At 45.3% G+C, this 13,831-nt stretch overlaps 1 protein-coding gene across 1 annotated transcript in view; it reads right to left on the bottom strand.

The window, feature by feature from the left end:
- Positions 1 to 1,542: 1,542 nt before the first annotated feature.
- The window catches only part of Hs3st2 (heparan sulfate-glucosamine 3-sulfotransferase 2), a 108,960-nt gene continuing 96,671 nt past the window's right edge, over positions 1,543 to 13,831 (bottom strand). Inside the window, exon 2 of the mRNA XM_008843822.3 lies at positions 1,543 to 2,910. Within this exon, the coding sequence (XP_008842044.1) occupies positions 2,292 to 2,910 (619 nt within the window). The 3' untranslated portion in view covers positions 1,543 to 2,291. The remainder of the gene's footprint in view (positions 2,911 to 13,831) is intronic.

The following is a 13,831-nucleotide window of genomic DNA, read 5'->3' on the forward strand; positions in this document are numbered from 1 at the left end:
AAGGCAAAGGTGAGGGCATTGCCAAGGTATGGAGACTTGAAAAAGGCATAAGAGCGTGTAGTTCAGGAAGGTTGGAGAAAATGAGAAAGAAGCGGGAGATGAGCCAGATGATGGGATCTGGGGGGCATTTTTCAAACCATGCTGGAGGACTTGGATATGATTCTGAGGGTCTGAGACATGTTCAGGCAAGGCTGGGAACTCAAAGGCCTACAGAGGCCAAGGAGAAGATGAGAAGATGCACAACAGGGAGGGGGAACTGGGTGGGAGTCTGGAAGCTGGCGAATGCAGCCCTATCCAAAAGTGGTCATCAATTATCATGGCAGAGTGCAGGCTTTGCATAGCCAAGTTTCCATCTTTCTGTTTTGTTTTGTTTTGTTTTTCCCAAAAGAACTGGTACTAGGAGTGGTGGTGCACCCTTTAATCCGAGTACTCGGGAGGCAGAACTGTGGATCCAGCCTGGCCTACAAAGTGAGTTACAGGCCAGCAGGGACCATAGGGACATATCTCAAAAGAAGGAGAAGGAGGAGGAGGAAGAGACCAAGGAGGAGAGGAGCTGAAAATCCATATTTTGATATCAGTGTTTTCAGTTTTTAACTGTTGGCAGCTATTTTCAAGCTTCATGCTGGTCAAGCAAAAAGATATCTGATGCTCTCTCAGTCCATGGACCCTTGGTTTGGTATTTCTAATCGGAAGTGTCTAAGCAGAGATCTTATCCAGTCAGACTTAGGTTTCAGAAAGGAAACTGAGCCTAACAGTACAGGCCTGTAATCCTAGGTACTCAGGAGCCCGAGGCCAGAGGAGCTTAAGTTCAAGGCCAGCCTGGGAAATTGAAAAAGGCCTTATCTCAAAACAAAAACAGAAACACAAGGGTTTGGGAGATAGAACAGTTGGTAAAGTGCTTGCAGTATAAGCGTGAGAACCTGAGTTTGATACCTAGCACCCATGCTTGGAATTCTAGTAATGGGGAGATGGAGACAAAGGGGTCCCTGGGGTTTGTTGGTGAGCCAGCTTAGCCTAATTAGTAAACTCCAAGCCAGTGAGACTGTATCTCAAAAAACAAGTTGGACACATACTCTAATCGATGAGTCCCAGGCTAGTGAGAGACCGTCTCAAGATGCAGGGTGGCCTGCCTGAGGAATGACACCTGATTGACCTCTGGCTTCTGCATACACATACAACCACAACCACACAGACACATGCACTACCCCAAGTGAACATGTATACATACAACACATAAACACAAAATAAATACAAAAAATGTCTGGGATTTAACTCAGTTTCAGAGTACCTAGTGTGTGTAAAGCCTTGGGTTCGATGCCCAGCCCTGAAAGATGAATAAATTCCTTATATAGCTCTACATTATCTTTCTACATCAGTCTCTTACAGCGAGAACCTTTTCCCATATCTCAACCCATGCAATATTTGTCCCCTTGACTGTCCTCCCAATCCCTTCCCAGCACCAACTGCTTTTGGCACAGGGAGTTTCTAATGAATGAAGATTGCCATAGAGAAATGCATTGTAGAGAAATGCTTAGCGCTAAGGACACAAGAGAGCCATATTTATTTCACATGGACAAGCATGATTCCACGCATGCTGAACATGAAAGCTCGTGTGAGGAAAGTACCCGTAACAGCAGAATTATGTGCTTTTTTCCGCAGGGAGCAGGGAGAGTCACAGAGTGCCTATTGAAGGCAGCAGCCTCCAAGTACAGCGGAGATCACAGGCTTTGAAGTCACTGGCTTATTTCGTCATCACAGGGTCCATCTCCTGGGGTGACAGGAGGGTGATTCTGGCTCTGCACTCTGTTGATGAGCTGCTGAGTTGTGAGGAGGACCAAGGATGGTCTTCCAGCACCCAGGGCTGCTCCAGGAAATTAAGCTCAGAGGGAAGGTACATGCCACATGGAATTAAGAAGGTCACTCCTGAGTGGACAGTGACAGGATGGACTGCTGTTCTCACAGCAAAGGAGCCATCACAACTTAGAGCATCCCCCATCTTTGGGAGAACCACTCTTCTTACAGGGACTCCCTAAGGCCGCTTATGGGCAGAAGGGAGAACCATTTCCAGGGTTGGATGGATATACCGGAAGCAGCTAGACTTTGCTTGGACAGACTGGTGAGAGCCAGTGGCAGGAACCACAGTCTCTTGGCCTTTATTGGGCCTCCTGGTTCCAAGATGATCCACCCTGGGGTTCTAGATGGGAAGAGGGGCTGGAGATGAGGATGGGTAACTTTGAAAGCAATCCTCATGGAAGAGACAGGAGGAAGGGCCCTTGTACCTGGGGCGTGACTTATTCCCACCTAAAGTCCTGCCCAACAGTTTCATAAAATTTAATGTTATAAGGTCTATAAAATTCCCGGAGCTGGTCTATCACTTCAGGGTCGATCTGTACATGAGTTCTCCCTTTCGATTTGCCCAGGCACCGAGGCAGGAGGCTCGACTCTGGTTTTTTCAAGCAAGGGAATCCTTTGGTCTTGTTGAAGTAGAAGTGCTTATCTGTGATGAATCTCTTGATGCCCAAGAAGTCCTGAATGCGTCCCATCTCACCTGCTGGATCTGTGATGAGCCGCTCGCCGCTGACAAAGTGGATCTGGGCCAGCGGGAAGTATTGCAGCCAGCTCTCCAGGTGCAGCGCATACATGCCGATGCGGATGGCATTCCAAGACACATCCACCAGGCCCAGGGTGCGGTTGCGGAAGGACAGGCCCTCGAAAGTGGGGATGTCTGGCTTCTTGGAGAGCGTCTGAGTGTAATCAGAGATGGCTCGGGTCACAGGGTTCCGAACCACCACGATCAGCTTGGTGTCTCGGGACATGTTGAATATTCGTCGAGGGGCCTCTTGGGTGACAAAATAGCTGGGCGTCTTCTCCAAAGTGATCTGAGTCTCCAAGGTCCTGGGCATCAGGCTCCTGGGGGCAGAAGTAACGCAGCATCAGACAGGGTGCGGCTGTTTGGGGTCGCACCTCAGGCACTGCCCTATCTCCCTCCACCCGGGACCACTGCAAGTCCCCTTCTCTTTTAAACTATTTGAGGTTCTTACCTGGCAAGGAACCCACTTTAACTCTTGTTGAATTTTAAAAATATATTAAACAAGAGTTTCTTTAAGACTATAAACAAACTAAGCATCTATCACTGGGTCAAACAAATTGTGGAACAGCCAACTCACAGGAGCGGGATAGATCTGTATTAATACGGAATGATTTTCAACATACAATAAGCCTCCATATCTGTGGGTTCTGCATCCAGAGATTCAACCAATTGTGGGTTGAAAATATTTGGGGAGGGCTGGAGAGATGGCTCAGTGGGTAAGGACTTGCCAGGCAAGCATGAAGACCTGAGTTCAGATCCCCAGAACCCATTGAAAACTGGATGCATTTGGCATGTCTGTAAATCCCATCATCACTCCCACCAAGGTGAGAGACAGACAGGAGAGTCCCTGGAAGACTGTGGGCCAGCTGGCCTGAAGTATGCATCAGTGAACAAGAGACCTTGTCTCAAACAAGGTAGAAAATGATGACCGATGACCAATATCTGAGGCTGTCCTCTGATCTCCACATATATGATATGCTACCTGCACACAAACACACATGCACCCACACATACACACAGAGGCAGACACAAAGATAAATTTTTGAAAAAGGAAACACTTTGGGAAAATGCATCTGTACCAAATATATACAGATTTTTTTCTATATTGCAGCTACATTGTATTATGTACTATAAGACCATAAGCTACATAGAGACGATTCAAAGACTACATGAGGGTGTGGGGGAATATACGCAAATACGACACTATTTTATATAAGACACTTGAGCATCTGTGAATTTGGGTATTGTGTAAATGTTTAGAAGTATTTCCTCATGGACACCAAGGATGACCCTATCTCTTTTAATGAAGAAAGGCAAGCTATAGCATGCTTATTTTGGGAAGGATACACAAGAATCTGGTAATTGTAGCTGCTTCTGTGGAGGGAACTGTAGGTGGGTGTAGAGCTAGGTGATTGGGGACAAATAAGAATTACATTTGATTGTATAATCCTTTACGCTGCTTGAAATTTTTAATGTGTTTATTATGTATTCAAAAATACAAAGTGAGCCATTGAATATTATTCTGGCAAAAGATACTTCTCCAAATACATTAAGTAAATCTTTTTTTGAGTGGAAAAGGCTTGTTTTTGCAAGAATAGAAACTGTTATAGAAATGAGTTCTGACGTCTTCTGTCGAAAAACAACTGAATTACATCCTTTGTGTAGGTTGCAAGAAGCACAAGGCTCTCCAGGCTGGCAGGAGCTCAGTAAGAGCCAGGTAACGTGACTCTCTCTCCTTTGGTTTTAAATTTTTTGCTCTGCTTGGGACTTTAGGGGATGAAGATACAGGCTCCACAGCCTCCCTTCTTTGTGCCTTTCTCAGGCCTTGATGGCAGGGAATACCTCTGGCTCCCAGTCATTATTTCTTTCTGATGGTCATGTTTTGCCTGCAAACTGGTATTTCTTGATGTTGGCTGCACATGAACACTACATAAGGAATTAACTTCCCTTCTCCCTTCTCCCTTCCTTCCTTCCTTCCTTCCTTCCTTCCTTCCTTCCTTCCTTCCTTCCTTCCTTCCCTCCTTCCTCCTCCCCACCCCCAATTCTCCTTCTTTAAATAAAGATGTCTGAGTTCCATCCTAAACCAATTCAAAGCATTTAGGGGTAGATATTTTTTTAAAGCTCATTTTCAAAGTTCACACTGAACCAGATGACTCCAATGGGAAAGCAGAGCTGAGATACACTGTTCCCCAATCCTGCATCCCTCACTCCCAACTTCACAATTCACTGGCCCCCATAGCATCCATCCTTGTGTTCCATTGGGACACAGACTCCCAACTCCTGGCCTTCTTGCCAACCCTGTCATCTCCACCTGGCCTCATAGCTCTCTGACCTCTAGTCCAGCTATCTCCTATCATTCTTTTCTTTTCTTTAGAAATGCTTACTCATGGCCAAACCTTGGGCCTTGGCATTGAAACTGTTATGACTCTGAAATGTTCATTCTTGGACTGTGTGAGGGGTTTAAGGCTGACTCTTCAAAAGATATCTACCTGTAACTTATGAATGTGACTTTGTTGGGAAAAAGAATCCATGAAGACATGAAGTTGAAGACCTATACCTTGAATGAATGTGGGACTTAAATCCAGTGACAAGTGACCTTATGAGACACATGGGGAAGAAGGTGAGCTGAAGAGAGTGTGGAGTAATATACCTACAAGCCAAGAATAGCATGATTGTCACCAGTAGTCACAAAGCAGCTCTGTCTCACAGGAGACTAACTCCGCTAACAATCTGACCTCCAGAGCCCTGAAAGAATAACCTCTTGCTTTATGTTACGGTTTCAGGTCATTTGTTATGACAGTCACAGGAAATGGCAGATTACAACTTTGTCTCCTTTCACCTTTACCACTGTTTCAAACTCATTATACCTGTCCTCAAATTAATCTGTGAACTTCTTGTTTTCACTTTCTTCCATTCTCTGGACCAGTGAACAATAATTTCAGTATCATCATCATCATCATCATCATCATCATCATCAACCAGAAGGTCACCTGCCTTGAATCATTTGCCCTTTCAGTCTCTAATAATGTAGCATTCCAACCCTTCATTTCTTCCAATTCTACCCTTGACTTGTCAACCATCAGTGGACAGAATTGTTGACGCTTTATGTAATTATCAATTCTAGTTTTAGTTGAGTCTTCAGCATTGCTTTGCAATGTCGTATTTGTCTTTACAGTGCCCCCAGTCATTCTCCATTGTAAATGTTCCAAATCCCCAACACGCTCCTTTTATCCACTCTTAGTATGCAGCTAGTTCCCACTATACAAGGAAGGGGAACCCTGCCACATCTCAAGTCTTTCAATCCTCCTCTTTTGAATCTTGAATCCTGCAACTGTCTTGCTGCTTTCAGAGAACAGAGTGTGCAGAGACTCACTGTCCCCCTATGCTTAGATCATTTCCTCAGGCTTCTTTGCAGACCCACCCTTTGACTTCTTGAACCTCCACATTCACTGTGCAACTAGGCTGATGCAACTGATATTTTTTGCTTCAAGACCAAAGTTCAGCCTTGTGGGCTGAGAGTTTTACCAGTATTTAATGCTGAGTGGGCAATATTTTTTAAGATGGGATATCAAGTCAGTTGTAGTGGCATATGTCTATAATCCAAGCACTTGAGAGGCTAAGGCAGGAGGATTGTAGATTTGAGGCTAGCCTGGGCTACATAGTGAGACCTTGTCTGAAAAGAAAGAAAGGAAAAAAAAGAACATTATGAGCAAACAGCCCCAATGCATTTCAATAGAATTCAGTGTCTGGATTTTCTTGGAAATAAACTTGGTACACATTATAATTAGACAATTGGGGGTTTGGTTGAAAATGTGAGTAGATGAAATTATATACGCAGAACAGGGGATTTAAACCTTGCCTAAGGACTTTTGCAAACTCTGTGGATGTTATTGATGTAAAGGTCTTCCACAGTACAGAGATGCTGGTGACTTGACAGATCATTAAACGTATTTCTTTATAATATTCTTTAGTACAGTAAAGAACATCCAGGAAGGGAGTAGTAGAAACAGTACTTCCCAAGCTCAGTGGACTATGGACCGGTGAACTTTTGCCCAAAGCATCTGATAACATGCCTCATTGTTACCAGTTTGGAAAATCCTGATAAATTCCAATGATCTCCACAGCACCCCCAAGCTGGGCTCCAACAGAAGTGCCACTATTCTGATTCCTAATAGGCCCATCGGTTGCAAAACCAAATGACAGATGCTAAAGTATAAGAACCAAACTGAGCTAATGAGATGGCTCAGTGGGTATGAGCAATTGCTGTCTAAGCATGAGGGTCTCAGTTCAGATCCCAATAGCCATGAAAACACCCAGGTGTAGTTGAGCACACCTGTAACCCCAACTCTGTAGGGAGGCAGAGACAGGAGGATTGCTGGGACTTGCTCGCTGACAGCCTAGCTCTAGGTTCAGTGAAAAGCCTGACTCAAGGGAGTAAGGTGGAGAGTACCTCTGTATGCACACACAGGAAATGCACATCTGCATGCATGTGCCCACCACACACACACACACACACACACCAGAAGAAGGACCATATGACAAATAAATTCATAGTAGTTATGCCACAAGTTGAAGGGCTCTTGTGCACAGCAGCTTTTCTCTATGCCTCCAAAGGACACCCTAGAACATTAATTTCTCTTTAGGTCATTGGATCCTATGGTGATAATATGCAGAGTAGCTCCATAGCCACCACCATGCTCTCTGCACATAGCTTGTCACACATTAGACATTGCCTAAAGGGGGCAATGGGGCACATTAGACATTGCCTTAAGGCCTGACTTTTCTCCTTTTATCAGAATTTAACTTTGCTTGTTTACAGCTGCTAGCAACAGCTGAACACTTATCTCATTCCATAACCCCATTGAGTTTCCATCTCCCTTCTTTTTCTATGTAGCACTGAAAAAGAAAATATTGGGAGAACTGTCCAACACACACTGTTTGGACTTACATCCCATCTGTTGTTTTAATTTTCTCAGCAGCAATTTTCCCTGCATCCAGTCACAGCCCCCAGATTTTCCTTTGTGGAACCACCCTTCCTACTGCGGACGAATCTTGGTGGGCTGAAGAGTGGGTGCGTAATGGAAGTCAGGCCAACGAAAGCCAGTTCTGTCACAAAGACTGAGGATATGTCATGAGGACGGGAAATGGCGCTCTTCCGACCAGACACAGGGCCCTGAAGGGTTCCTAGCAGTATCTGTTAGAAGGGCCTGTGGTTCTCTTGGCTCTTGCCCTTTCTGAGCCCTCCTTACACACCTTTCCTATGAATGACCACGACTCTGAGTTGCAGGTGGCTTCTGATGCTTGTGCCTCTGTCTTTTGCCACCTGGCTTCTCCTCCCTTCTTTCTGTGGAAGCCCCCCCACCCAGGCCCCGGCACTGCTCTCCATGATAAATCCCATGAGGGTAGGATGCCACATGCTTGCAGCTGCATCTCTGGAGTTTATCCACAAATCATACAAGTGATGTCTCCATCAATAGTTTTTTGAAGTTTAAATGATGCCAACAATCCCTCCAGTCCAGGTGTGCTCTGGATTCCTCAGCCCCTTCAAATTCCTGACTGTCTCCAATCCACTCTGGATCTTTCTGATGGTCAGTCTCCCATTTCTCTCCTTTAACATGATCTTCCTGGATGATCTCATTCATTTTCCAGCCTGTAGCCATCATCTGGAAGGTGACTCTGGCTGATAATGGAAGTGGTAACTTCAAGCTCTCCTGTGTTCTAAATTGGAGAGTCTATGGACAGGAGAGTCTACCGACTGGACACCTCACTATTTTCCTCCTCAAATGTACTTTGCTCTTTTGCTTGTTTTTGTAAACAATGTTCTAAAGACAGAAACGAATTCAGGTGATGTTCTCTACTCTTTCTCACAGCTGTCTTTTACCTTGCCTTCTCATCTTTCCCAAGTCTTTGTGCCCTCCCTTCCCTGCCACACAGCCCCTGCCTCTGTCAGCTCTCCAATCAAGGATTCCCCTATGATCTCCATGGTTTTACTGACTTCTCTCCATTCTGCCACCTTGGAAAGCAAATCTAATCATGTCAGGCCTCAGTGACTCCTTGAAATAAATCTCATAGTCCATGGGCTATGAATTCTCTTCTACCTTCCTGGGATTAATCTACCACTTCCTGGTAACCTGATGGTCATGCCACACTGAACATTAAACCCAGTCTCCAAACATGAGTGTTTTTCACATGTGTTTTTCCCTTGCTAAATTCATTGTGTGTGTGTGTGTGAGAGAGAGAGAGAGAGAGAGAGAGAGAGAGAGAGAGAGAGAGAGAGAGAATGCAGGTTGCTAGCGTATGTGCAGATCAGAGGTCAACCACAGGAGTCTGTCCACCTTGCTTTTGAGACAGGATCTCTCACTGGCTTGGAGTTTGTCAGTTTGGCTAGCATGAATGATCAATATACCCCAGGGATTGCCTAGCCTAGCCTCCTCAGTGCTGGTATTACGAGCACTACGTTCTAGGGACTGAACTTATCATCCTTGTGTGGCCAGAACTTTACTGGGCCAGCACTTTACTGGCTAAGCTGCCTTCCCACCCACTGGATTTTTAATTTTTCAAGTCTTTGTCCTGTCTTTCTTGTCTCTCTTGCTCTGATGAATGTGTCTTCATCTTTCATATCTAAACCCAGAGTCATATCCTGTGTAACCTCCTTCCTTGCCATCTCATGTTGCCTTTTACATCTGCTCACCATCCTAATCTTATGTAATTATCACTTATGTCCCCTTTTACTGCAGCAGGTTATTAGCTACTTGGACGTGTTTCTCCTTCTTGTTTACTTTCGTAGCACATTACCTGGCCCACTGTAGCATGCCTAATGAATGGATCCAGGATGCAGTCTCAGAGACAGTCCCGCTAGGAAGCAGCCTGTGTTAGTCAGTTTTCTGTTGCTGTGACAAATGCCTGAGACAATCAACTTATAAAGAAAAATTTTTATTTTGGCTCACAGTTTGGAGGGTCCAGTCCATGTTTTGGGGCCTGTGGTGATCGGCATGTGATGGTGAGCATGTGGTGTGGGCATGTGGTATGGGATGTGGTGTGGGCATGTGGCGTGAGCATGTGGTGTAGGTATGTGGTGTGGGCATGTGGTGTGGACATGCGGTGTGAGCATATGGTGTGGGCATGGGGTGTGGTCATGTGGTGTGAGCACATGGTAGATTAAAGTTTCTACTTCATGGTCAGGAAGCATAAAGAGAGGAAGAGAAAGGAGCTGGTACCCTTATATCGTCTTTATGGGCACACCCCAGCAACCTAGGTCCAACACATCCCAATAGCATCATAGACTGGGAAGCTGTCACAATACGGCCTTTGGAGGACACTTTTGCAAACCACAACGTGGCTCATGATTCTTCAGATGTTGATGCTGGTTTACAAAGCACAGCCTGTCCTCAGCATCTTCCTGAGAAGAAGAAGGCCTTGGCAGACAGTCCTGGAAAGATTGTTTCTGTTGTGTTTAAGGTGTGTTGGTGGTCACAGGTACCCTTCCTCCGCAGACTGAGGGGGAATCCAAGCTCTGCTTCCATCATACCCTCTAGTTGAGGGAAGGTAAATTAGGTTTAAAGAAATGCATCCGTGTAGCATTTCTGTTTTTCCATGTGCATACAGTCCCTAGCCCAAGCCCAAGTGCCTGGGACCACCTTGGGAGCTTTTAGAGGAAAGCAGTGCTTGGGTCCCAAGCCAGGCTAATTAAGTGAGAAACTCTGGGCACTAGGCCCAGGAACCTGCCACGTGAACGCTCCCTAGATGATTCTAGTGGGCAAAGAACCACAGTGTGTAGACTGCATTCCTTCAGCCACACAGCCTGTACTAGAGTTGTTCACAAGTAGCAATGAGGTATGCTCCCAAGAAAAAACATGTCTCTCCTATACATTCCTACTCAGTGGGATTGGGGTTGGGGTCTATAGAGCTATATTTTTATTGTTTTAGACAAGGTTTCATGTATTCCAGATTGGCCTCAAACTTGCTATGTAGCTGAGAATAACCTTGAACTTCTGATTTTCCTGCTTCCATTCAATAAATCCTGGGATCACAGGCATGTGCTACCACACCTGGTTTATGTGGTGCTGGGGATAGACACAGGACTATGTGCATGCTAGGCAAGCACTGTACCAAGCATATCCCCAGCCCCCAAATCTGTATTTTTATTTTATTTTTTAAAAAATATTTTATTTATCATTTTTATTTTATGTATAGGAATGTATTGCCTGCATGTACATAAGTGCACCCGTGTCATACAATGCCCAAGGAGGTCAGAAGAGGGAGTCGGATTCCCCTGGAACTGGAGTTATGAATGATTGCTAGCGGCCATGTGGGTGCTTGGAATTGAACCCGGGTCCTCTGCATGAACAGCCAGTGCTCTTACCTGCTGGCCATCTCTCCAGCCACAAATCTGTATTTTTAACAAATTTTCCCATGAGTCTCACTATCAGAGAAATTTGAGAAGTACAACTTTAATAAATGAAACTCTCATAAGTAATATCGCACTCCTTACTGTATAATAGGCTATGTATTTTCTAGTATGTTTAGAACCCCCACCCTGCTACTATAGGTTAGTAAATTCCCAGAGTTAAGATTGTTGTCCGTCTTGTTGACTGCTGTATTCTCAGCACTTGGGAGGGAGATGATACTTAGTAGGGTTTTTGAAACTACTCCTTGAAGACTGTGCTTTCAATGGGGAAGAATGAGGCAGAATCATGTTGCTTGAGGTAGCAGAGCTACATTACTACATCTCATGTCCCATCATTCCACGCTGTGTCATCCAAAGAGAAGAACCGCAGACTTCCTTGTGGTACATACTAAAAAGAAAAATTCCAAATGTTCTCTGTTTGTTTTGTGCAGCAGTGTTGTCGTACCAAAATACTTGGGCAAATCAACTTAAGGGAGAAAGGGCTTATTCTTGCTCCTGGTTGCAGAGTTTTCAGTGTGTGGTCAGCTGGTTCTGCTGTTCCTGGGCCTGCCGGGGGTGTAGAATCATCATGGTGGGGGAGTGCATAGCAGGACAGAACTGCTCACCAGCTGAGCTGCTAGAGACCTTGAGGGAGGACATATTGGAAATTGGGTTCAGGTGTAGACCCTCCAGCTAGTGGAGGAAGCTGCCCACATGGAAGGGGCAGCCCACCCCTCCACTCCCTGTTAGCCCACAAAGCTGTCAACTCCTTGAGGACAGAAAGTACACCTGACATATCTTTGTATCTCTAGCATATAGTAGGTGCTATAAAAGTGCTTGCCTAATGAATGAATACATGAATGGTCACCAGGAAGGAGAGGGAGAGAGGAGAGATGGGAGAGGGGAGAGAGGAGGGAGGGATGGAGAGAGAGAGAGAGAGAGAGAGAGAGAGAGAGAGAGAGAGAGAATAAGATATATCCTCCAAAGATAAACTCCTGTGAACTACTTCTAACCAGGCCCCAGGTCTTCCAAACCATTCAGTGTGAGCTCCTCAATAGGCCAACCAACTCTGATGAAATTGGTATCATTTTGATGCTTTATCTTTCTATATCACCACCAGGGGATCAAGCCCTAAACACATTAGTCTTTAGGGGGACACCTCCTATCTAAACCATACCTGCTCTTATCATCCTGGGGCTCTCTTCCAGATCCACAAGGGCCACTCAATAGAGCAGAAATGGCTCCCTCAGCCCCCACTGTCCGCATCAGGTACATCCTGCACACACAGGTACCTGCCTGAACAGGACAACACTGGAAATATAGACACAGGCGTGCCTCCGATTATTTCTGATAGATTCTCTGGAAGGCTTCAGTTTTGCTAAAGCTGTGTACTCTGTGCCTGTGTTCTGGAAGGCCCAGCTGCCTGGGGAACTATGGTGATTTATTAGCTTCTAAGTGGGCAACGAGGCTCCTTGAAAAGCACTGCATTCTCCAGAGGGATAATTAGACACAGAAGAGGAGGGAAAAGGCCTTATTGTAGAGGGCTGATTCCTAAAGCAAACCTGCTAAACTCCCACACTGAGCCAAGGCCCAGACATACCCAGGGCCATTTACTCTCTGCTTGTGTGCAGACCTGAGTCTGCATCAGGAGGCCACTTCCTTCTAAGTTCACAGTGCCAAACCTTTACTCTTAACTGACCCAGGAGTAAAAGACTCCACCCAGTGGCTCTATCCATCACTCTCCTTTGCTTACATGGTGCTGATTTAGACAGCATGACTATGGCTCTTTTGATCCTGCCCATGGCCACCACTGGGCCATGACCAGACTGGACTATTCAAAGTTCAGTCTGTTCTTCCCCATACACTGTTGTTCATGTGGATGAACCCTTAACATGTGCCCTTTGTGTGTTTCTTAACCTGTCTAGCAAAATATCACCTCCACCATGAAGCCTTCCCTGACCTCATCATTTCTTTTGTCTAGAGGAGAAAGGCATTTTTTTATCCTTTATGATTCCATTGATACTCAAAATAGACATGGCCCATTCTTAACATATTATCTGAGTCTATCATATGGTGTCAGATTCCTATAGATAGGGATCATGCCTGGCACATCTCTGCATTAATAAGGCCTAGTCCTGTACCTGGTCTGCATTCTTGTATTTACTCACTGGGCAAGCATTTGTTTTGCACTTTCTGTATGCAAGGGATACAAAGCTATGTCAAGTATACTTTTTCTCCCCACAGAGTTAACAGCTTTGTGGGTCAATGGGGAGTAGAGGGACGGGATCCCCCATTTCCCATGTGGGGGTCTGCATCTAAACTCAGAAATTCAGCTTCCTGCAAACACTGGCAGTTTTCTCTTCTGGCAGGAGGATCTGTCCCCAAACCCAGTTTGCTGTAGGTCCCCAAGGTCCCCAGCTAACCACTGTTAACCATTGTTTAAACACCATCAACCAGTCATCTGGTTATCCCCCAACTGACAAGGCTGCTCTCTTCATTGCTTTAAAGAAAGGGAGTTGATAGAGGTGTGTGGAAAGGGTTCCTCCCTAAAGCATAAGAACACAGGTCTTGGCAGGCCCCTCTGTGTTAATAGAGAAGAGGGCCACCTTGTTTCTCCACCTCCTCTGCTGTGACTCTCAGTTTTCAAATGTCCCTAATAAAGCTAGACTTTGGGCCTTGTGAAATTTGCCTTGAATTTTGTTGCGTGATTGTCAACACAGAATAATACATCCATTCAAAGACAGTAGGTTCTCTTAAAGGCTGGCTATGTGTATGGGATTTGGAATTCAAGAGAATTTTTTTTCAAAAGTCCATTACTTGCTAATTAAAAACAACAAATAGACAGCATATCATCC

This window comes from Nannospalax galili, unplaced genomic scaffold (genome assembly GCF_000622305.1).
Source record: "Nannospalax galili isolate Female #2095 unplaced genomic scaffold, S.galili_v1.0 scaffold381, whole genome shotgun sequence".
NCBI lineage: Eukaryota > Metazoa > Chordata > Mammalia > Rodentia > Spalacidae > Nannospalax > Nannospalax galili.